Here is a 26,560-nt window from a genome sequence, read left to right as displayed (position 1 = left end):
AGACGTTAGGACAGCTGGGCAACAAGTTCCCACTTGTAATCCCATCTACTCGGGAAGCTGAGGCAGGAGGATTGCAAGTTCGAAGCCAAACTGGGCTTACTGAGACTCTCTCTCCAAAATAGAGTAAAAGAAAGTGGGAAGCTCAGTGATACACTGCTTGCGTAGCATGTGCAAGGACCTGGGTTTGATACCCAGTACTGCAAAAAGAAAAAAGAGAAATAAATAAGTTAGGAATTGAGCAAAACAAATCTAAAAACAGAAGGAAACAATAAATGTAGTAATTAGTAATGCTGAAAACAGAAAAACAATGGAAGCAAATAAAGGAAAACAAAAACTGTTTCTCTGAAACGATAAATGAAATTGATAAACTGACAATGAAAAGCAGGAGATAAAAATTGCCGATACCAACAATGAAAAAAGGGACATTATTAAGACCCATCGATATTAAAGAGAGAATAAGAAAACCCTATAAATGATACTCAGAAAATCAACAACTTCAAAACAGACCTATTTCTTCAAAGCCACAACCTTCCAAAATACTCCCAGAAAGAATAGTTCCCTTCCTATTAAAGAAATGAACTTAATAAAATCTCCACTCTTCTTAAAAAGAAATCAGCCTAGGTGGTTTCCTTGGTGATTCTACCGAATATATACAGAAGAAATCACCCCAATTCTACATAAACCTTTCCCCAAAATAAGAGGTAGAAACATTTCCCAATTCATTTTATGAGTCCAGCATTACACTGCTACCAAAAAGTAGTTCACATATTCAGACAAGATCGCACATGTTTAGGGTATTATAGGCAGGTTCACAGTAGTCAAAAGACTGATCCATGTTCCTAAAACATGTACAAAGATACAACATAGTAACAACAGCAAGAGGGATAGCATGACAGCTATAGTATTCATGCCAATTCACAGTAAACTTCTATAAACTAATGGGTTTGTGTGACAGACCAACAGCCCTTGATTAAGAGATAGTTATAGGACTGGGGATATAGCTCAGCAAAGACCACTTACCTAGCACAAGTGAGGCCCTAGTTATGTATGATCCCCACAACAAACAGGGGTGGGGAAGGAGAGAGAAAAAGAACAGTCTACACTGTCATTTTGTCCTCAAAAGGTTGGTGGGGTATTAAAATATATCAACCTCCCACAGGAAGTTACTGAGGGTAAACCATTACCTCTCAGAACCACTACTCCAGCCTAGAATTTTCAGGATATGACAAACCACAGCTCCACAAATACAATTGCTTCTCTCAGAGTTTGGTTTCCATTCTGATCATATTCCTGATTCCATTTGTTGTTGCTGTTTGGTTTTAGTTGTCTGCAGTACTGGTGAAAGAACCCAGGGCCTTACATGCTAGGCAAGCAATCTACCACTGAGCTACATCTCCAGTCCTTTTTAAATTTTATTTTCAGACAGGGTCTCACTAAATTGCTCAGTCTGACTTTAAATAGAGATCCTCCAGCCTTAGGATTCTGAGTAGCTCAGATTACAGAGAGAAAAACTGTCTGGAAACCTGTTCCAACATTCATTAAATAAAGAATTAGGGATAATATTAATGTACTGGAACTTAGCCCCCTACGCCCCCAGAAAGGGGAGTTCATTCTTTTTTTTTAAGTTGTTGATGGGTTTTTATTTATCTACATGGGGTGCTAAGAATCAAAACCAGTGCCTCATGTGCTAGGCAAGTGCTGTACCACTAAACTACAACCTCAGACCCCAAGGGGGAGATCATTCTTGATGAACTAATAAGAAAGCACTACTTTTTAAAATGGCCACATAATCCCCAAAGTGAGGAATACAAACCAATCATATCTTGCCTAGGGAGGCTACACTGGCCATTGCTATCTATGAAAAATAGATAACTAGAAAGACCACTGGGAACCCTTCAAGTCTTGAATCACATACTGTCCTAATTTCTTTGAGACAGGACAACAGCAGAATTGAACTGACTCATTCAGAATTCTCAGGTCCAATATCATCCATTAACTACTTTTGCTTCCTGTTCAGCTCCATTTCTTGAAGGGAAATTATACGGGAGATGTTCTGAGTTGTGAAGATATTTAGCCAGTGAAAAGCACTTTACAAATATTCTAATTCTGCCTCATTCTACTTGCAGGAAAATAAACTTCACTGCTTATCGAAACTGCAACGTCCATTAGTGGCTACTTATGTCTGCAATTAAACAAATGTCAGAGACATTACTGAGAAGTTACCCAGAAACAGTCTCCTACGTTACAATTTAGCCCATAATTCCTGCTGACACACAGAATCTTTAAAAATTAAAATGAGCCACTTGGGAGGCTGAGGCAAGAGGATTCTAAGATCAAGGCCAACCTGGGCAATATAGGGAGACCCTATTCCCCCCACTTCCAAAATAGATTTTAAAAAAATCTCTAAAGTTGAAGCAATTAAGTATAGTATCTCCTATAATTATTAAAAATTCAGGCTGGGGTTGTAGCTCAGTATTATGAGTAATCAATTACCTAGCATACATGAGACTCTAGGTTCAATCCAGTAACACATTAAAAAAAAAATAGAATGAAAAAAATCCTCTAAAACTGACCAAGAATTATAGTATATCACTCCAGATAACAGGATCTGCATGGTCCCTTGTCAGTTCTCTTTTTTCTACAAGACAGATAAATGAAGCCACTAAAACCCTACTAGCTATCTCTCTGTATATTATAAAACATGTAAGCAATCCTCCCTTTAACTTTATGGACTAGTACAGGCATTCTTCTTCTTTTTTAATCCAGGGATGCTTAACCACTAAGCCACATCCCCAACTCCTTTTTAAATCTTAAGATAAGATCTCGATAAATTACTTAGGGCTTCACAAGTTGCTGAGGCTGATTTTTAACTTGCGATCCTTCTGTCTCAGTCTCTTGAAATGCTGTAATTTCAGGTGTGCAACACCACACCAGGCTTGCACATGCATTCTTGACAACAGTAACAGAAACAAGAAAATGCTGAGAAACATTATTTTGCCCATCAGACTCTAGAGAAGCAAACCTTAGCACTTATTAAGGTACATTAAAACCTGGATTTTGTTGGACACAGTGCTGCACACCTGTTATCCCAGCCACTGGGGTGGCTAAGGCAGGAGGATTCCAAGTTCAAGGCCAATTTTAGAAATTTAGTGATGCCCTCAACTTATTAAAACCCTGTCCCAAAATTTAAAAATAAAAAGGACTGGAGATATATCTCAGTGGTAAAGCACCTCCAGGGTTCAATTCCCAGTAATAAAAACAAAAACAAAAAAATCAACAAACCACCTAGATTTTAACTGATTAATTCTTTATTGCCTACTTCTAAAAATTATTTTTTGCCTGTGAATTTACAGTGGTATTGCCTCCACTAATAGTATATGAGTTTAGCTCTGTTTTCTCCCCACTGTAAACTTTTTAGTAACATCATTTACTTTTTAAATAGCAGTTCCTAATTTGCTAAGAATATTCTAAACTAAAAAGCACCAAACCTTTGGCTATTTCTTTGTTTATATTTCATTAAGTCATCTCTGCATCCACAGTTTCTCTGGTAGTTATGTGATTTGCCAACAGAAAAAGCCAGGAACTTAAATACATTCTCTTTCGATGCTCTTTTTTCACAGTCTAGCTCTCTCTGTGTGTCCCTGAAGAAACACTAAGCACTATAATACCACTCCATTAATCCGATCAGTGTTATCATCATTGTTTCACAATGAAACTCAGCTCTTAAATGAAATACTGAGTCACTGCATGCTGCTCAGGTTGCAAATTGCAGTTTCTTCTAGATACTAATATTATTTATTCAGTAACTGTCTATAATCCCTCTTACTACCATTAGGGTGGGAGTCTAGCAAGGAATTACAAGTGCAGAGAAGATGGGGTAACAATGATGTTTTCCAGTTACACATGATTTCTGCATGAAGAATATATCACTGTTAGCAGCTAGGATACCTATCACTGGCTAACTCTATTAATAAAAATAATAATGATGACAATAGCAACATGCTATTCACTTTCCTGGCCTCCTTTTACAGAAAAGGAAACCTGACATCAAGATCAAAAACAAAGCAAAATAGGAACAAAACTGGAATTTACATCCAAGGCTAAACTTAAAAGCCCTAAAGATACTTAATCTATTTAAGTACAATGCCTAAGGCATTTGAGGATTATCTGCAGACAACATAAGCAAGAGTCTAGTTGTAGAGAAGTTATGAAGTCAATGTTAGGTGAACAACCACCACCACCACAACAACAAAAACAAAAAAACCTCAATGGTCAATGGAGAGACTGTAAATAGATAACTGCTAGTTTTCTACTTTGACTAGTAAAAAAATTCAAGTTGGAGCAAGCAAACTCTTCTACCAAACCCAAATTTATTAACAAGAAAACAAATCAAACAGACTAATAAATTTTTCAACTAGATATCCCTAACATCCTAGCACATCTATAATGGGTTATGGCAAAGAACTATTATTTTAGTTTCTCTCTTTCTCGGAATGACAGAAAACATCAAGAATCAGAAATTGAGATGAGCCAGACATGGTGGCGAAAACCTGTAATCCCAACTATTCAGGAGGCTTAGGCAGGAGAAGGGCAAGTTCAGAGGCCAGCTTCTGCAACTCAGTGAGACTGTCTCACAATAATAAATAAAAAGAACTGAGGAAACAATCCAATCCAGTGGTAAAGCACCCCTGAGTTCAATCTCCAGTTTAAAATAAACAAACAAACAAACAAAAAACCCTGAGCTCTTAATTTATTTGTAAAAATATTTATTATAGATGGACACAATGTATTAGTTATAGATGGACACAATATATTTATTTTATTTATTTTTATGTGGTGCTGAGGATCAAACCCAGTGCTTCACACATGCTAGGCAAGCACTCTACCACTGAGCCACAACCTCAGCCCGTGAGCTATTAATTTAAAATACAAAGAATAAATGCTGGAAAAAGGAACATTCATACACTATTGGCTGGACTGTAAATTAGTACAACCACTATGGAAATCAGTACAGAGGTTCTTCAAAAGAGTAGGAATGGAAACACCATACGATCCAGTTATGCCACTCCTTGGTATTTATCCTAAAGAATTAAAGTCAGTATACCATAGCGGTAAATGCATACCCATGCTTACAGCAGCATAATTCACAATAACCAAGTTATGGAATCAACCTAGGTGTCCATCAATAGATAAATGGATAAAGAAAACATGGTATACACACACAATGGTATCTTACTCAACTATAAGGAACAATGAGATTACAGCATTTGCAGGAAAATGGAGTTGAAGAATATCATGCTAAGTGAGATAAGCCAGACTTAGAAAATCAAGGGTCTCATATGCAGTAGCAAGAGAGGGAGAAAAAAAAAAGGAAATAAAAGGGACCTTATGAAAACAGAAGTGACCAGTAGAGAAAAGTCATGGTGGGAGACCAATTTATGCTGTGTTTATGAATAGAATGTGTCAATTAAAAATTAGTAATTTTAAACAGCCAGACACACTGGCACACACCTGTAATCCCACCTACTCAAGAGGCTGAAGCAGGATGATGGTAAGTACCAAGCCAGGTTGGCAAAGTTAGCAAAACCCATCTCAAAATAAAATTAGAAAGGTTGGGGATGTAACTCAGGGGTAGAGTGCTTGTCTAGTGTTCAGGAGGCCCTACTTCAATTCCCAGTGTCACATTTTTTAAAAGTCCATTCCAAGAAATCAGAAATGGTCCTTTGTGCCCAGTATACCTCTATCCTGAACCCCACCCTCTGAAACTGAGTCCCTAACTCAGAGCTCACCTGAGGGGAAAGGGTTCCATTTTATCTTTCTTTTATATCGGTGGAGCACATGTTCCTGTTTACCCCACAAATAATACATCCCATGATAACTGACAACTAAAAAGCCTTCATTCTATACCAACCCCTGTGCTGATTGTTTAGCTCATCGTAAGCCCACAGGGCCACAATTTTTATTTCCATATCACCAATGAGAAAACTAAAAGGGCCCCAAAACTCAGGTAATTAGCACAGAGAAATGCAATTTGGGGCCTGCACTATAAAAACAAAGCAAGGAGAGGGGCTGGAGTTGTGGCTCAACGGTAGAGCGCTTGCCTAGCTCGTGCGAGGCCCTGGGTTCGATCCTCAGCACCACATAAAAATAAATAAGGAAAATAAAGGGGGCTGGAGATGTGGCTCAAGTGGTAACACGCTCACCCGGCATGCACGGGGCACTGGGTTCGATCCTCAGCACCACATAAAATAAAATAAAGATGTTGTGTCCACTGAAAACTGAAAAATAAATATTAAAAAAAATTAAAAAAAAAAGAAAATAAAGGTATTGTGTCCAAGTATAACTAAAATAAATAAATAAATAAATAACAAAGCAAAGAGAAATTAACTTTGACTAGAAGAGTTGAGGCGGGGCTTCAAAGATCTGGAATCTGAACAATAGGAGTAGGCCATCTAATGGCAAGGAGCACCAGCAGACCAAGAAAAGCAAAAGGCTTGGCATTTTAGGTGCCCCATTTTTCATCATTATCAGTCAAACTTGTATTTCAAATGCCTACCTCCTCCATTCTCCCCACACCCATTTGCTAATTTTCACTGGCAAATTTAATCCCCTCTTCCAAAAGCTTCCAAAATAAGTATTGAAAGTATAAGGGTTCCTGGAACGATAGCAGAGGCATGTGCTAAAGAGCCAGGAGGGCATACTTAATGTGACATTTAGCTACAAAAAGCCAAAGAAAGCTAAAAATGAATCTGGAACATTTAAGAGGTCATATACAATTTCCAAACAAGTCTCGAGTCTCAATTAGTGGAAGAGTTGTACTTATCAAGTTGTAAAGCAAGATCCTAAAGGATTTGTCTCCAAGTATGGAGCTCAGATTTATCACCTCTTAGGAATTGGAATTGAACTCCAGACCATTTACAACTGTGTCACTTGACCAAGCTTTACCTTACAAAAGCCACTGAACATGGGCTGGGGATGTGGCTTGGTGGTAGAGCACTTGCCTTGCAGATATGAGGCACTGGGTTCAAGCCTCAGTACCATATAAAAAATGAATTAATAAACAAAGATATTGTCTACAACTAAAAAAAATAATTTAAAAAAAGCCAATGAACACCTACTTAAGGGAAACACGTTATAGGAAGACATTTTATAAAATAGTCAATTGCTTCATTAATTAAATAATAGAAGAAATTTTTATTGAATGCTCCCTGTGTATGGGGGAAAGGATGATTAAGCAATTGTAGGATGTTTAGGAACAATCTGTGCTATCCCAAAGAATAACACAGCAAAGATAGTTTTCCTAACTTGTTTTATGGTAAATGTCTACATGTTCCAAAATGAACTGTATCTCTGAATACTTCAAAGCATTATAAATCCAGTTACAGGGGAGCTGAGGCAGGTGGATAAAGTTTGAGGTCAACCTAGGTAACTTAATCTCAAAATAAAAGTGAAAAAGGGATGGGGTTTTGGGTCAGTAGTAGAACACTTAGCTAGCACGCATGAAGCCCTGATTTAATCCAACATCCTAAAATTAACAAGTGGAAAACAATAGCTATAATCAAAAGATTCATTTATTAAGGGCTATCACATCTATTTGATTTAATATTTTCAAGAAATGAATAGGAACTGGGAATATAGCTCAGTGATACAGTATTTCCTTGCAGGTATGAGGTCCTGGTATATTCCTCGGAACCAGAAAAGAAAAGTAAAAAAAAAAATGAAAAAGAAATAGACAGATGATGATCCCTTGGATTAGGGAAGGGATCAAGAGTTCCATTTTGAATATGATTGAATTTTATTGTCTATCAAAGAGAATAAATTAAGTAGGTTACTTTCTATGTACACCAAGATTCTGTTACCAAGAAAACATATTTGCAAATATAAAAGACAAAAAAACCTCAAAGGATAAACAACTAAACAGTAATAAATATATCTTCATGTTAAAAGGATTTTTGTGTATCTGTACTTTCTATTTCTCAAAAACAAAATTGATTTTTCTCCCTTTGGCATTACAAAGTGAGGGGCACTCTACCACCAAACTACACTCACAGCCCTTTATACTTTTTGAGATAGGGTCTTGCTAAATTGCCCAGTTTGATCTCAAACTCATGGTCCTCCTGTCTTGGATTCACAAGTCGCTGAAACTACAGGCATGCACCACCATGCACAGCCTGATTGTTTTTAAGAAAGACATTTTTTTTTAATTTATTAATTCAGTCACTGAACAAATGAGATTAAAATAAGGAAGTCCAAAAATATTAGAATGAAACAGCTTAATTATGGAGGGAAAACATGAGTCTCCATTGGGCTGGGGCTATAGCTCAGTGGTAGAGTACTTGTCTAGCATGTGTGAGGCCTGGGTTCAGTCTTTAGCACTACTAATGATGAAGTCCATATACTGGCATAAAACAAAAAAATCTACAGAAAAAATGAGCTTTCAAGAAGACAGTAAAGAAAAAAAAAAAAGCATTAGCTGGGAAGGAGAGAGAGACAGAGAGAGAGCGCCTGCAAACAGCTGCATGACACTAAATCCCTTTATATCTTGGAGGCAAGTCTGCATGCAGTCCATTGAAGCCACTTCTCACCTAGAAGAGAATGAGTTAACCCAAACACAGCAGAATACCTACTGGGGTTTACAAACTTGCAGCCATGAACAAAAAACCCACTCTAATCTTAAATCCTGGTTAAAATTTAAAATTACACTCTAAGCACACACTTGCACAGAGCACTAGAGGGGGCAAATACTATTGCCAAACGCTGCTCTTCCTGTTGGGTCTACCTTTCCATATCCCTGCCAGAAAGCTGCATGATGCTTTTTTGTTTCCTTCTGCCAAGAGACTGAAATTTCATCAACCAATATCTAATACTGGAGTCTTTATACTTTTATTTAACTCTCTGATATATGCCTAAGAGTTCTAGGTGTAAGAACTAATAGCACTCACTCTCAAAGAACATGAAGTTCTCAGAATGATTATTCACTCTTTACAAACATCAAAACTGAAGAACAGAAGTTAAATGCGTTGTCTGGGCTCCTGACATTAGTCAATGGTTGGATAAAAAAAAATACAAGTCATATTTCCAGATCCTTGTTTAGAATTATTTCTACAATAAAATTGCAATTTTATTCTAACCAAGAAATAGATCAGATCCAACTTCACCTCTTCAAAGGAAAAACTACATAACTAGGTCCATCAAAAATCACTAGCCTACGCCGGGTGGGGAGGCAAATGCCTGTAATCCCAGTGGGTCAGGAGGCTTAAGTAGGAGGATCTTGAGTTCAAAAGCGAGCAGCTAAGCAACTCAGTGAGAATCTGTCCGTAAATAAAATACAAAATGGGGCTGGGGATGTGGCTCAGGGGTCTAGTGCTCCCGAGTTCAATCCCCAGTACTCTCTCCCCCCAGCAAAAATAAATAAAACCACTAACCTAGGCAGCTTTGCCCTATGTGACCTATGGCAATGGCAGCACTGATGCACATGGTGCAGGTTGTGGACACTGACTAGAACATGAGGAAGACCCTCAGGAGCAGGACATTTCAGTAGAAGAAGCATGAATTTCTAAGGAAGATTCTTCCTCCCAGAAGGCACAGCACACAGGTGTGGCAAGTTTGGTCAGGTCTCACAAGCCATGTTATAGCTCGGTGAGAACCACAGAACAAACCATGAAAACAAAACAATACACATGTGCATCTTGGTTTGTGACAGCTGTGTGTGGTGGTGCATACCCCCAGCAATAAAAACTCAGGAAATTGAGGCAGGAGGACCTCAACTTGGAAGCCAGCCTTAGCAACTTACCAATACCCTCAGCAACTTAGAGGAATTCATTCTATATGTTAGCATGGTGCTAAACACTTTCATATGTTAATTATTTAATTCTCACTACTCTAGACCAGTTTTGTGATGACCTCCATTTTATGGAAGTAAAAAATAAACCAGAGAATATTTACTTAAGTGATATGGACATATCAATATTCAAATCTGTGGGAATCCAGAACACCATTCTTATCAATATGCTATACTTTGCATGATGCAGTATGAACATGAGTTCACAAATACATTTTTTTCTTATATTTTGAATAGTATTTGTCCATTTGAACAAATATTTGAGTATCTAGTACATGCCAGGCACTGTGCCAAGTGCTTGGAATCCATCAGTGAAAGAGACAGCAATCCCCACCCTTAAGAAGATTATACTATAGTAATCTAGCAGTTAAGGGCCCTACACATGCTAGGCACTTTTGATGGGCTCTTTTTGAACATGTTCAAAGTGTTTTAGGCACATTAACTTGTTAACAATTCTATAAGATAGATAGTACTTTATTTCTACTTTACACAGAAGGAAACACACTGAGGGGTTTAACAACTTGACAAAGATAACACAACTTGCAGAGTTTGGCTCAAGTCTTAACCTCTATGCCATTCTAACACATATAGTCACTTAATTTGAACATACTCCAAATTAACATATCACACTCATACGCCAACCAAATTTTGGCTCAAAATATATTCTCATAATAACACTTTTGTAGATCCTAAAGCAACTGCTACAAAGTACATGGATACAAAAAATATTAGTATCATTTTGCCAATTATAATCCAAGTTTTTTACAATAAATAATTACCTTTCTAACCCAGTTTAGGAGAAAAGATCACCATTTCCAAACTTAAATATCACTTCTTACATATCTAAAATCTTATTTTGCCAGCACAATCATTGTAGAAATATATATTCTTAGAGATAAGTCCTAAACTATTTTGGTTGAGTTTTTTTGTTTTGTTTTACAACGACAGAGGTTGAACACAGGGCCCTACACATGCTAGGCAATCGCTTGACCACTGAGCTATGTCCCCGTCCCTTTATATTTTATTTTGCAATAGGTCTCACTAAGTGCCCAGGCTGGCCTCAAACTTTTAATTATGTCTTAGCATCAAGAGCAACTGGGATTACAGGTATGCACCAGTATACCTGGCTCTGATAATTTTAAAAAATATTTTTAGCTGTAGACAGACACAGTATCTTTAATTATTTTATTTTTTTTTAATGTGGTGCTGAGAATCAAACCCAGTGCCTTATACATGCTAGGCAAGCACTCTACCACTGAGCTACAACCCCAGCCGCGAGGATGTAGGGAAAAAGACACACTCATACACTGCTGGTGGGACTGCAAATTGGTGCAACCCATCTGGAAAGCAGTATGGAGACTTCTTGGAAAACTGGGAATGGGACCACCATTTGACCAAGCTATCCCACTCCTTGGTTTATACCCAAAGGACTTAAAAACAGCATACTACAGGGACACAGCCTCATCGATTTTTACAGCAGCACAATTCACAGTAGCTAGATTGTAGAACCAACCTAGATGCCCTTCAGTAGATGAATGGATAAAGAAACTCTGGTATATATACACAATGGAATATTACTCAGCATTAAAAGAGACTAAAATCATGGCATTAGCAGGTAAATGGATGGAGTAGAGAACATTACCCTAAGTGAAATAAGCCAATTGCAAAAAAACAAAGGCCGAATGTTTTCTCTGATATGCGGATGCTGATCCATAATGGGCATGGGGGAAGAAGCAAAGGAGGAATGGAGGAATTTTAGATAGAACCAAGGGGAAGGATAAGAAGGAAGGGGACATGGGGGTAGGAAAGATGGTGGAACGAGATGGACATCATTACCCTAGGTACATGTATAAAAACAGGAGTGGTGAGACTCTACTTTGTGAACAACCAGAGACATGAAAAATTGTGCTCTATGTGTGTACTATGAATTGAAATGCATTCTGTTGTCATGTATAACAAATTAGAATAAATAAATAAATTTAAAGTAAAATTTTTAAAAAAGAAGAAAAAGTTCCTTTTAGGAAATAAGAATGTCATTCTGGTATATAAAACCAAGCAAACTATGAAATTGGATCCAAATACAAGACTCATATCTAATTTAAGAAATAGTGTAACCTGAAAAAAATAGCATAATAGAAGGTATGGCTTGTGGTTTTGACTTTGAAGAAACTACTCCATTAAAGAGTTTGGCTTTTTCACATCATAGAAAAACTAAATGCTTTAAATTATCACCTGATTTTAAATACTAAGTGAACAATGTTAGCAGCCCTGAGTTTGATCCCCAGCACTGAAAAAGATCAGTGACAGAGCACATCTAGATTCAATCCCTACTACAGGGCAGGGGGTGGGGGCAAAAAAGTAGTCTATTTGGCAAACTTTCTTAAACTTCTGACACAGAAAAGATAATCTGTAAGGAAAAGGGAAAAGGGGGGGGGTAAATGTAATAGGACCAATGTAATAGGTCCAACGGATTAATGAGAAATACAAAGAAACATGTCAGAATTCTGGAATATATAATTCACCAATAAGTTTACAACAAATTCAGTATCGTGACAAGAAAAGAGGATAAGCTGAATTTCCATTCATATGACTTGCTGATAGAGTTCAATAAAAGATAAGGGAAAAAGAATTGTCAAGCCTCAGTCCTGGAAGTTGCTGAAACATTAAGTAGGAACTTTTAAACACGTATTACACAGAAACAGAGCTAGCAGAATAGTTTAAAAATACTGCTAGTTTAAGCTGGGGATAGTGGTACAGACTTGTAATCATAGCCACTCAGGAGGTTGAGGCAGGTGGATCACAAGTTCAAGGCCAGCCTCAGCTACTTAGCAAAGGCCTAAACAACTTAGCAAGACCCTGTCTCTAAATAAATAAATAAATAGGGCTGGAGATATGGCTCAGTGCATAAGTGTCCCTGGGTTCAATCCCTGGCACTCCTGCTCCCATAATATTAGTTTATCTCATCAACAAAACTAAATGTGTTTTGCCCTACAGATATCAAAGGATGAAGTATTTAGATGATGTTCAACTTTATATAAGAAAACTGTTCAGAACATCTTCTCAGTGGGAGTACATACTTTCTAGAAAGCAATTTGGCCATTTGACACAAAATATTTTTAAATTTTTTAATCTAATGATGTCAACTCTGGAACTCATCCTCAGGAAATGCAGATCAAATTGATGATGTACAACAGCAACATCCTGGAAAATGTTCAAATGTCCAATAACGAGGAAATAACCAAATATATAAACTATGGCCAGGCACAGTGGCACACACCTGTAATTCCAGCTACCAGGGAGGCTGAAGCAGGATAATTGTAAATTCAAAGTCCTGGGCAACCTAGCGAGACCCTGTCCCAAACAAAAAATAAAAATAAATGGCTAGGGATGTAGCTTAGGAGCAGAGGGCTTACCTAGCACACGAGGTACTGGGTTCAATTCCCACTACCACATGCAACCCCCACCACCACCAAACACACACATACACACACAAAAACCCTTTAAAGAGACCATCTGTGGTGGGATGTCTCATGTTCCAACATTCTGAATCTATATTTGAAGACCACATCATGGGAAGATTAGCTTTCAAAGTTTCAGATTTATTAAACATGTAAAATTGAACCATAGCACATTTTCCTTAAAAATGATTTTTGCCATTCTTATCCCCAAAATAATTAAACAAATCATGTTATAAAACCCAAAATTAGGGCTTGGGATATAGCTCAATGTATAGCACTTGGTCAACACAAGCAAGGCACTGGGTTTTCTCTCCAGCACACACACACACACACACACACACACACACACATATGTGTGTGTGTGTAGGTGTGTATGTGTATATATACATATATATTTCTAATCTTCATATATTAAAAGTAGTCCAGTCAGGAGTGGTGGCACACATCTGTAATCCTAGCAGCTCAGGAGGCTGGGGCAAGAGGATTATAATTCAAAGCCAGTCTTAACAACTCAGCAAGGCCATAAGCAACTCAGCAAGACCCTGTCTCTAAATAAAAATATTTTTTAAAAAGGGCTGGGGTGTAACTCAGTGGTTAAGCTCCCCTGGGTTCTATCCCCAGCACAAAACAAAACAAAAAACTCAACAATGCCTATTAGCCAGTTATTTAAATATGTCAACATAGTTTTCCACTACTCTTCCTTTCCACTGATTATCATTCACTCCTTTCCCTAATGTCCATATACATGAGTGTATATATAACATATATAATACACACAAATACTTCAAGTCCTTACATGTAATAGTTTGCAAACACACATGCTTAAGATGCCTAAACGCAGACAGGTACAGTGGCACAGGCCTGTAAGCACAGGTACATAGGTGGCTGAGGCAAGCTGGAGACCAGTCTGGGCAAGTTAGCAAGACTCAGTCTCAAAATTAAAAGGGCTGAGGATGTAGCTCTGTGACAGGGTGCCAGAGGTTCAATCCCCAGTATGGTAGGAAAGAAAAGTGCCTGAATATAAAAATGCCATGCAAATTTGGAGGGCTGGAAGTATAGCTCATTGGTAGAGCACTTGCAAAGCATGTGTGAAGACCTGAGTTTGATCCCCAGCTCTGCTAAATAGATGAGCATATTATATGTGAGAAGAGTTTTTGCGTTTGTGTGTGTGTATGCTGAAGATTAAACCCAGATCTTACATACTTTAATCAAGTGCTTTACCACTGCCCAACATCACCAGCACACAAAAATGATTTTTTTTTTTTTTTTGTAGCAGGGATTGAACTCTGGGGCACTAGACTACTGAGCCACATCGCCAGCACTATTTTGTATTTTATTTAGAGACAGGGTCTCACTGAGTTACTCAGCGCTTTTGCTAAAGCTGGCTTTGAACTCTGATCCTCCTGCATCAGCCTCCCGAACTACTGGGAATACAGGCGTGCACAACCAACCACACCAGGCATGAAAATTATTTTTAAACAATTAAAATCTTCCAACTATAAGCTCTCTGGTTCTAACCTCAGCTGGATCCAAAGAGGCCGTGAAAAAAAGAAGAAAGTGCATTTTCCTGGGTTATAACTCTATCCTTGCTATTTCCTAGCATTGCTGACTTTGGAATTTCACTTGCCTCTCTGGACTTCCTGGCCACTCTTTGAAATAAGGGTAAAGTTAGAATAAGGAAGGCTGTTACAAACTCTTTTTTTAAAAGACACTAAAGATGGACACAGTGATGCATGCCTGTCATCCCCTAGCAACTTGGGAGGCTGAGCAGAAGGACCACAGGTTCAAGGGCAGTCTCAGAAACTTAACAAGACCCAGTCTCAAAATAAAAAATAAAAAGGGCTGGCACCACAGGTTTAATCCCTAGTATCACCCCCTCCCAAAAAAAGGACTCTGGATTCAGATATCTACAATCTTCCCACACATTTTCTTTTCTTAATTCTCAGTAGTAATTAATTTCCATGGACTAACCTTCCTAATTAGCAAAATCTGTTAAAGTATAGATAAATTTTCATAACAATATCCATTTTATCCATTTATAAAAATCTGTTGTACAACGTTTTGGCAAATTCATACTCATTATTTCTAGGTAACTATACTATAAACTGTAAGAGTTCCAAAGATTACTCAATATTCACTACACACAAAACACACATGACTTATTATGCAATAACTGCCAGAATAGTTAACAACGGGCTTTATTTCATTCCCTGAAACAAACATAAAATTAAAGTCCACAGGTGTTTCTTTTTACAATGTTCAAAACAAAAGAGAACATTATGTAAATCAAATGTTCCTTCATAAAATATTAGATAAAATGAGGTATCGTTTCAGTTTCAAAACCCTATGAGTTGGGCGGGGTGACAGAGTGCTTGNTAAGTATTTGAAGACTAAACATCTCTGTAACTTTAACTTAACAGCCTCATCTTTTAGAATTGAACCAAACCCTACTTTTAAGTAGTTCAGCTTCACAAACCTTTTGAGTAAGATAAATTATATCTATTAAATCTGTCTTACCTTTTAAGATAGATACAGTGATATTTAAATTTGATGAATCTATACTTGATTAGTTAATAATTTGTTCAAAAAATATTTTTAATAAGGCTCAATTTTTTTTTGGGGGGGGGCGGGGGTTGTTTCGGGATGGAACTCTGGGGCACTTGACCATTGAGCCACACCCCTAGCTCTATTTTGTATTTTATTTAGAGACAGGGTCTCCCTGAGTTGCTTAGCATCTCACATTTGCTGAGGCTGGCTTTGAAGTAGCAGTCCTCCTGTGTCAGTGTCCCAAGCTGCTGGGATTACAGACATGAGCCACCACACCTGGATTGTTTTAATGCTTTAGATACATCATTTTTATCTAAAAATCCTTTAAATCACTAACATTTTCTTCACCCTCAATATATTCTATAAGAATCACAGATTGGGGTCAGGGTTACAGCTCAATGGTAGAGCACTTGCTTAGCACATGTGGGACACTGGATTTGATCCTCAGCATAACATAAAAATAAATTAATAAAATAAAGGTTAAAAAAATCAGAGTCTAAGGTTTATAAGGTACCTCTTTCAGCATTCTGAAGGCCAATGTCAATTATAGTACAGGTTTTTTACTCCTTTCTAAAACTAATATTATTTTAAATTAATGAATCAGAATTGTTTTATGAATTATATAATGTGGAATGATTACATCAAGTTAATTGATATATCCTAATCATTTTTGTGATGACAGATTTTCTTAACAAAGCCTCTCCACACCATTTTACCTCAGAGAATATCTAAGATTAATAGTTAGAACCACTGTGTCACTGTGAATTCAACATCTCTGCAAAAGTTATGCTGTTGTTAACTAAAATAAACTAATGTGAAAGGAGAGAGCATGATGTGATTACTTTACAACAGCCTTAAATCTACTACTGTAGCTGGCATTTAGGTACAACCTGAGATTCAAAGGAAACAATCACAGCTGAGTGCCTTTCTCAGTATTTTTCATTGTTTCTGCATTAAATAGATAGAGACACTACAAATAATAACAATAGTTGCCATTTAGCTACCCCTTAAATGGGAAGGCATACTGCTAGTCACTGAACATTTTCCACTGCATTTAATCCTCAGAACAATTCTATAAGAAACATATTATTATCTGCTTTTAATTGATGAGAAGCAAGGACTCAAGGAAGCTGTGGCAGATCCAGATTTCAAAATCAGGGTTCCTTGACATCAAAGTTCAAGCTTATAATATTAAGTTATAATGTTTACTGAAGATATAAGTACTTAAATCAACAAGTTTCTCAAATATTCACTCAACTTTTTAATATTTTCCATGCACAACTACTTTTCTGCAAGAAGCAGTTGATTGCACAAATCAACCTTGTCAAAGTTTGATTTAAGTAAATATCAGAAAATTTAGACCACTCAGGCTAAAGCCTCACCTTTTTCATATTATATTAAAGTTTTAATATGAATACATGACCTAAAGTTTGTTTTTCCTTATTAGTCACACCAGATATTTAAAAGACAGTCATTTTAAGAAAAATAATAAATTACAAAAGGAGTAAAACCAGTTGGCAATTTTCCTTTATACTTATATGAAATATTCTCCAAAAGACATTTGATTTCTACTAATCTTGCTTCCTCCAAGTCTTACTCACCCCTGTTGCTCTATACTGCAAGGACTAAGAGTCACAAGCTACGTATTTTCTCCAACAAGTGTTTGAATCACTCCTGTAACCAAACCAGTTGGACGGCCAGTTAAAGATTTCAACAGTCATCTAAAAGGCGAAAGAACTGCCACAATCTCTCTTCAGAACAGTTCTAAAGCTCATCCCTGGCAAGTCCAAGCCCCTACCAGACAACACTGAATCACAGCAACTTTCCAAGTAAAGACAGAGGAGAAATCCTTCACTCCTATTCCTTCCCCAACCCAAAAACGCACAACCGAATAACCATCCTACTTAACCACTGCTGAATAAACACCGCATTGTATGTAAGTTCTCAGAGCCATTTCCCGCCCTAACACCCATTCCCTGGGCCTGGCATAAGTTCGGTTCCTGGCACTCCCTTCTCAAGTGAGAAGCACACGCAGAAGACAAATCCCCTTTTGCAAGACAGTTAACGTGACGCTGACTGCAGAAGATCCATCTTGCCCATTCGTTTAATAAGACAATTAGCTCTGCAAAACACACCCACACCCCACTCCTTGGCTTCATAAACACTAGGACTACCGTGGACTCGGTGGAACTGTCCCTCCCCTCTGCCATCGGCTGAATCTTCGACCTTAGGAAGACCAGTGGAAACCAGTAAGTGAATTCAGAGAGAGGTCAAGCGGCCCTCAGAATTCTTCTGTAGGGCGCCCACACCGCTCTCCTGGCCTCAACAATGGGCCACTTGGTCGCAAGCAGCAACTTGAAAAAAAGGGCTCTTCTTTCTTTACGCTCACTCGACGCCAAATCCCACCCTAAAGGGAGAGCGACCGACTGGAGTGTAACCTTTGAGCTGCTTCCACACGGAGCCAAACCGAGAGACTCCGCACTCCCTCCCAGCCCCACAACAACAGCACTTTAAACAACGTGACAAGCTCCGGGCGACCCTGTCCCCGGGCCTCGGTCGCGTTCAAAGGCATGATTAACCCTGCCGCTGCCGACCTCGGCCGCCGGCGCGCGAAAAGCCGCCTCCGGACCCCCGGTACGGGGACGGTCAGGTCACAGGCCCCCGCCCGTCCCGCCGCGCCCAGAGGGGGCGACCTGACCCCAGCCCTAGGGGAGGAGCCCGCCGACCCGCGGGCGGCCGAACCAGGGCGGACGCTCACCGCGATGACATTGACGAAGGTGGTCTTGCCCGAGTATTGCAGCCCCACCAGCGTCAGCTCCATCTCCTCCTTCCAGAACAGCGAGCGGAACCAGTCCAGCAGGCGGGAGATGAGCGCCAGCATGATGACGGCGCTGAGCGAAGGCGGACGGGACGGCGGGAGACAACGGCGACGAAGACTTCCACACCAGCGGGCTTCAGCCCGGACCCCGCCAACGGCTCTTCGGGCCCCGGCGCGACACGGGCGGACACGGGCGGGCGGCGGCGGCCGGAGCCAGGAAGCCAAGCTGGTCATATGACTCGCCCTACCCCCCACGCTGGGCCCCGCGCCGCAGCCGGCGTGCACGGCAAGAGCGACCATCCCCGCCTGGCCAGGCGCGCCCGCCGCCTGCAGCGCCACCTAGCGGGGGTCTCGCCGCAGCACAGCACACAGGCCGACTGCACCTGAACTGCTTTCAGTGCCCTGCATCCTGCGTGCCTCCTTGGCTCGCTCATTGATGGTTCATTCGCCCTTCATTCGTCCACTCATGCATTCACCCACTCATCTATACACTTATTCAAGTTTTCTCTGAGTGTTCGTCGACAACGTACTCTGCGGGAAGACTTCAAGATTTGTGGGGGCTTAAATTATATGGTGGTAACTGTGTGCATGTACAAATACATCTCAAAAAATCCCACCATTATGTAAACTATATTGCACCAATAAAAAAAATATGGGGGAAAAAAGACTGAGCAGTGGAGAGTTAGCATAGAATAAAAAAACTCTGAGCTGGGTGTGGTGACACACACCTGTAATCTCAGCAACTCTGGAGGCAGAGGCAGAAGGATCAAAAGTTCAAGGACAGCCTCAGCAACTAGGCCATAAGCAACTTAGTGAGACCCTGTCTCAAAATAAAACATAAAAAGGATTGGGGAGGGCTGGGGTTGTGGCTCAGTGGTAGAGTGCTTGTCTCACATGTGGTGAGGCACTGGGTTCAATTCTCCGCAGTGCATAGAAATAAATGAATAAAATAAATGTCCATCAACAAATAAAAAAATGTTTTTAAAAAAGTGTTGGGGATGTGGCTCAGTGGTTAAGTGCCTCTGGGTTCAATCCCTGGTACCAAAAAAATAAATACATAAAACAATAAAAAATAAATTAAAAACCCTGACCCACATTTTTGGTAATAGCAAAAGATGAGAAACATCAAATGTTTAAATCAGTGGGGAACTGGTAAAATAAACTATGCTGTGGCTAAGCATGTTGGTCTATGCCTGTAATCCAAGCAATTCAGGAGGCTGAGGCAGGAGGAACACAAGCTCAAGGTCAGCCTCAGCAATTTAGTGAAGCCCTAAACAACTTAGCAAGACCCTGTCTCAAAATAAAAAATGAAAAAGGGCTCAGATGAGATGTGGCTCAGTGGTAAAGCACCCCTGTGTTCCATCCCCACTAGCAAAAATTGAAAAATAAAATAAATAAATAATGATGTGTCTTCTGGGGGGACACTCCATAGCTGTAAAGGAAAAATAAGAAGAAAGTTCTAAACCATTGGAATGATGTCCAGGAAATACTTTCAAGAAACAGAAACTCAAGGTTCTGACTGTGTATATAATAATATCTTTGGTGTAAGATGGGGAAAAAAGAATATATATGTAAATATATGTATATACGGTATTTTTGGTATAAGACAGGAAAATATGAATATATAAGGAAATATGTGGTATTTGCATAATGAAATCCTGGGAGAATAATAAAAACATTTTCCTGTGGGGGTAGAGGGAACTACATGGAGTACAGGAATGGAAATTAGACTTCTCCAGGAACCTTTTCATACCATTTTGATTTTTCAGCCACCTAAGTGGGTTGCCTGTTCAAAATGTAATTTAAACTGTGTGCAGTGGGGCACAACTTTAATCCCAACAATTTGGGAGGCTGAAGCAGGAGGGCCAAAAATTCAAGGACAGCCTCAGCAACTTAGTGAGACCCTGTCTCAAAAAATAAAAAAGGGGGCTGGGGTTGTGGCTCAGTGCTAGAGTGCTTGCCTAGCATGTGTGAGGCACTGGGTTTGATGCTCAGCACTGCATATAAATAAACGAAAAATAAAGGTCCATCAACAACTAAATTTTTAAAAAAATTTTTTAATAAATAAAATAAAAAATAAAAAAAGGCTGTGGATGTAACCCAGTAGTAAAGCATCCCTGGGTTGAATCTCCAGCACTAAAAAAAAAAAAAAAGAAAGTATTTTAAGCTGGGCTGGTGGCACATGCCTGTAATCTCAGCTATTTGAAAGGCTAAGGCAGGAGGATCGAAATTTAAGGCCTCAGCAACTTAGTGAGATTCTGTCTCAGAAAAAAAAAAAAAAAGAATAAAAAGAGCTGGGGATATAGCTCTGTGCTAGAGTACCCTGGGATTTAATTTCCAAGACCAAATTGAGGAGGAGGAGGAGGAGGAATTTAATTAAAAATATCTGCAAGGATTTTGAATTTCTTAAAAATCCCTTTGTGCTGGGTGAGGTGGCACACCTGTAATCCTATTGACTGGGGAGGCTGAGACAAGAGGATCAAACGTTCCAGGTCATCCTGGGTAATTTAGGGAAACCCTGGCTCAAAATAAAAAATAAAAGGGGCTGAGGGCGTGGCTCAGTGGTAGACCACTCCTGGGTTCAATCTCCAGTAAGGGAATAAAGGTGCCCCTGGGCTGAGGATGTACCTTGGTAGTACAACGTATGCCTAGCATGTATGAACTTGATCTCCAGTGGCTAGACAGTGTGAGTGGCCCTCATGGAATTTACTTGCCAGTGGAGACAAAGTCTAGTAAACAAACAAACATGGAATAGAATGAGGCGCAGCACTGAACAGGCCAGGCACAGCAGCACATGCCTGTGATCCCAGCAACTCCCGAGGCTGAGGCAAGAGGATTGCAAGTTCAAAGGCAGCCTCAGCAATTTAGTGAGGCCCAGAGCAAATCAATGAAGACCCTGTCCCTAAATAAAATACAAAAAGGGATGGGGGTGTGTCTCACTGGTTAAGCACTTCTGGGTTCAATCACTGGTGTAAAAAAAAAAAAAAAGAAAACTGAACAGGAACAGAGAGAGTGGGCAGGAGTGAACTCTATTCTTTAGATCTGGAACCCTGGGCGGAAAGACTTAGGGGAAGTGAGAAAGAGAACAAGGCAGATTTCCGGGAGAAGCACATTCTGGGAAGAAGGAAGAGCAAAGACCTGAAGGGGTAGGAGCCTGAAACATTAGGGGCATATGAAGACAATGTGCCTGGCAGAGATTAGGAAAACCAGGTTGGAAAGAGGTGGGTGGAGAAAAAGGCAGGAACCAGATGGAGTACAGAACGGGGATTCTAGTTTGGATGTTGTTCCATGTAATGAGAAATCAGGAGAGAGATGAAATGTATATGTTTAAAAGTTCATTCAAGTCGGGCGTGGTGGTGCACACCTGTAAACCCAGAAACCTGAGAGGCTGGGGCAGGAGGATTGCAAGTTCAAGGCCAAGCTCAGCAATTCCGTAAAACCCTGTCTCAAAACAAAAAAATAGGGCTGGGGATGTGGCTCAAGCGGTAGCGCGCTCGCCTGGCATGCGTGCGGCCCGGGTTCGATCCTCAGCACCACATACAAAACGAAGATGTTGTATCCGCCGATAACTAAAAAATAAATATTAAAATTAAAAAAAATAAAATAAAATAAAAAATAAAAAGGACTGGGGGTGGAGCTCAGTAGTTAAGCATCCCTGGGTTAAATCCCCAGTCCCCACCCACCCCGGAAAAAAATGTTCACTGAAGCAGATCTGTGGAGTATTAACGTGGGAGAGTGTCATGGGTTCATGGGTTGAATTATGTGCCTCCCCTCCATTCAAAAAGATTTNATATATATTTGTTTAAGTCCTATCTCTTGCTGGTTGTGTTGCCACACACCTATAATCCCCGTAAATCAGGAATATGAAACAGGATGATCGCAACTTCAACGCCTGCCTCAGCAACTTTAGGGAGCTCCTCAGCAACGTAGTGATATCTTGTCTCAAAATCAGAAGAACTGGGGATATAGCTCAGTGCTAGAGCTCTTGACTAGCATGCAAGAGGACCTATGTTCCATTCCCAGCACATCCCCCCTCAAAAAAGGAACATGACCATTTTTGGAAATATAGGATCCTACTGGAATCATATGACACTCTATGACTCCTGTCCTGATAAGAAAAGAGACCAGACAGCTGAGGGGAGATGGCCATGTGTCAAAGAAGGCAGGGATCAAAATGTGGCACCTGTAAGCCCAGGAACACCAAGGATTGGCAGCAAACAGATTCTCCTCTCCTGGAGGCTTCAGAGAGAACAAGGCCCTGTGACCCTGAGATTGCAGATGGCTAGCCTCCAGAACTGTGAGACATTTGAGGTTTTAAGCGGCCCAGTTTACGACACTTCCTTATGGCAGCCCTAGCAAACGAATATAGAGGGCAAGAGCAGAAGCAGGCTATGGCTTTGCTTTAGGGAATGTTGCTGGGACTGGGCTGTTGGAAGCATGTAGGTGTTGGTTATCACATAACTTCTGCTCTAGTGGGAGAGACGGACAATGAACAAGTGAAAAAAAAAAAAAAAAAGCTCATTTTATTTATTTATTTAGGTGCTGGATATAAAACCCAGTGCTCTGCACTTTAGGCAAGCACTGTACCACGGAGTTATATCCCCATCCCAAGCTAATTTTAAAATGAGGAATTGAACATTCATCTACAGTTATTGTAATTCTTTCCACTTCTAAAATCACTAGCCAATGGAAAATCCACTGCTCAACTGTGGAATTTGATTTCGCATTAAAAAAAAAAAGAAGAAATTACAAACTATTTTTTATCATAAAAACCAAAGGGTTATAAGAATAATAATAAAACAGTCAGGCACAGCGGTGCACAACTGTAATCCTAGCAACTCTGGGCAACTTAGCAAGGCCTTCAGCAGTTTAACCAGATTCTACCTCAAAATAAATGAAATAAATAGAATAAAAAGGACTAGGGATACAGCACAGTGGTAAAATGCCTCTGGGGTCAGTCCCCCATACTAAATAAATAAATAAATAAATAGAGAAGTATATTTAAACAAAAGTAAACCATCTTTGAGCATTTTTAACCCTGTACCTCTGAAGTGATCAGTTTTGGTTCTTTTTTCTTTTTGGTCCTGGGACTTGAACCCACCAGGGACTGTACCACTAAGCTACAGGCCTTTTTATTTATTTTGAGGTAGGATCTCTCTAAGTTGCCCTGGCCACCTGGCTGGCCTGGAATTTGTGATCCTCCTCCCTCATCCTCCCAGGTAGCTGAGATCACACCAATGCACCCCATTCTTAAGCATTCTTTTATTTACAAAAGTGGGAACATCTTGCAAACATTACTGTATAGCTTCATTAATTAATGTATAGTTAAATACATTTTATTAACAATAAAGACAAAACTGAATGTAGTGGTGCACACCTGTAATCCCAGCAGCTGACGCAAGAGAATTGCAAGTACAAGGTCAGTCTCAGAAATTTAGCAAGACCCTGTCTCAAAATAAAAACAAAAAGGGCTGGGCTGGGGATGTAGCTCAGTAGTAGAGCACCCCTGAGTTCAATCCCCAGTATCAAAAGAGAAGGGGCAGGTGATACAGTTTCTGAGTACAGCCTACATAGTCAGATGACTGATTCCAATACCAGCTCCTTTACCAATCAGCTGGGTGAACTGTACAAGTACTTGGTTTCTCAGGCCTTCATGTGCTATAAAGATAGGACTATTCAAAGAAGTGAATGAATGACTCCACATAAAGCTCTTAGAGCCATGCAAGGCATCAACACCCACTAAATGCTAGCTATTATTTCTGAAAAATAGTGACTCAGGACAATTACTGCACAATTCAGGAGCTCAGTTTCTCATCTATAAAACAGGGATAAGGATGCCACCCTTATTTGATGTTTTCAATTAGGAGCACTAATTGAAAAAAAATTTTTTTTGAGGTACTGGGGATTAAACCCAGGGATACTTTACCACTGAGCTACATCCCTTGCCCTTTTTATTTTTAATTTTGAGACAGGGTCTCACTAAGTTGCTCAAGTTAGCCTAGAATTTGTGATCCTCAGCCTCCCAACAGTCTCCCAAGGGTATATGCCACTGCTCCTATCAGGAAGCACTTTCTATTAAAGCCACTTCAGTAGTGTACAAAGTCCTATAGAGACACTATTCCCTTTGAATTTTGTCTAGGCTTAAATTGGAAGAATGGGAATTCAAAGTCAGGTGCTCAGATACATAGACCCATTTACAAGATATGAATGGATAAGAGTTGGGAATCCCAGAGCCATGGGAATGAGCATGACAAAGGACAGGGCAAGAGATATGCAGTTGTTACATAAGAACTGTGACATTTTACAGCATCAGAGCTGGATAAATCCCTGAACACCATCCAAGTTTTACCTATCAGAAAACAGGGCTGGGTGTGGAAGTGCACACCTGTAACCTCAGCTATTCCAGAGACTAAGATAGGAGGATTACAAGTCATGTGCCACCATACCAGTTTTTGTCCTGTGGAGACTAAACCCAGGACCTCTCGCCAAGTGCTACACCACGGAGCCACACCCCAACCCGCTCAGTTCTCTTTAGAAGCAATATCCTCCCTCTAAAACCTGAACTAGTCAACCCCATTTTAAGAAAAACCAATCAGATGAGAATTCCAAAGGTAGAAAACAGATAACATGTGTGTTATATAAAGGTTGCTCTCTGAGAATGAAAAAAGTTATATTGCTAGGAATGAAAAGTTTTACCTTGAATTCGAAAGTAGACAACTTGCCCAGCAGGTGCAACACCCTGGGTCAATTCCCAGCACTAAAAAAAAAATAAAAAAAAATCTTGTCTTTGAAAACTAAATAACTATGTTGTCTTGAGCAAGTAACGTTCTCTCTTTGGGTTTCAGTTTCCTTTATCTATGAAGGGTTTACTTATTTATTCATTTTAGTAGTGGGGATTGAACTCAGGGACTCTCTTTCTTTCTCTGAGTCAGGTTCTTGCTCAGTTGCTTAGGTCTCTTAGAGGTTTAGAGAAGAACCTCTTCTTTCAGCAGGGTATGGTGGTACAAGTCTGTAATTTCAGTGGCTCTGGAGGCTGAGGCAGGATGATCCCAAATTTGAGGCCAGCCTCAGCAATTTAGTGAGACCCTAAACAACTGAGCAAGACTCTACCTCAAAATAAAAAAAATAAGAAGGGCTGGGGATGTGCTTCAGTGGTTAAGTGTCCCTGGGTTCAATTTCTACTGGCAATAAATAAATAAATAAAATGAAACTATATTCTAAAGGATGTAGCTCAGTGGTATAGCACCTCTGGGTTAAATCTCCAATTCCAAAACCAAACCAAACCACCTATTAGTTTCAAAATCTTATCATCATAGCATCCTCATTGAAAGATTCAGGAATAGAGTCCTGCATGGGAAAGGAGATAATTCTATTCATGTATGTTTGTATTTGTATTTATTTATTGGTACTGTGGATGGAACCCAGCAGTGCTTTATCAAAGAGCCACATCTCCAGCCTTTCTTTTATTTTGAGACAAGATCTTGCTAAGTTGTCCAGACTGGATTCCAACTTAAAATTCCCCTGCCTCAGCTCCCAAGTCACTGGGATTATAAGCATGTACCACCATTCATGGCAGATAATTCTCTTAAAATAATATATAGGAGGAAGGATAGCATCTTCAACAAATGGTGCTGGGAAAACTGGAAATCCATATGCAACAAAATGAAACTGAATCCCCTTCTCTCGCCATGCACAAAAGTTAACTCAAAATGGATCAAGGAGCTTGATATCAAATCAGAGACACGGCATCTGATACAAGAAAAAGTTGGCTACGATCTACATACTGTGGGGTCGGGCTCCAAATTCCTCAATAGGACACCCACAGCACAAGAGTTAATGACTACAATCAACAAATGGGACTTACTCAAACTAAAAAGTTTTTTCTCAGCAAAAGAA

General features: G+C 39.6%; 1 protein-coding gene across 1 annotated transcript in view; it reads right to left on the bottom strand.

Annotated features, from left to right (window-relative positions):
- The window catches only part of Arl8b (ADP ribosylation factor like GTPase 8B), a 44,062-nt gene extending 25,125 nt beyond the window's left edge, over nucleotides 1–18,937 (bottom strand). The window contains exon 1 of the mRNA XM_015494951.2: nucleotides 18,605–18,937. Coding sequence (XP_015350437.1) covers nucleotides 18,605–18,898 — 294 coding nt within the window. The 5' untranslated portion in view covers nucleotides 18,899–18,937. The remainder of the gene's footprint in view (nucleotides 1–18,604) is intronic.
- Between the last annotated feature and the right edge of the window lie 7,623 nt (nucleotides 18,938–26,560).

The sequence above is a fragment of the Marmota marmota genome, unplaced genomic scaffold, assembly GCF_001458135.2.
Source record: "Marmota marmota marmota unplaced genomic scaffold, marMar, whole genome shotgun sequence".
In the NCBI taxonomy this organism is placed as follows: Eukaryota; Metazoa; Chordata; class Mammalia; order Rodentia; family Sciuridae; genus Marmota; species Marmota marmota.
The sequence above is the reverse complement of the archived record's forward strand: the minus strand, read 5'-3'. Positions and strand labels throughout refer to the sequence as shown.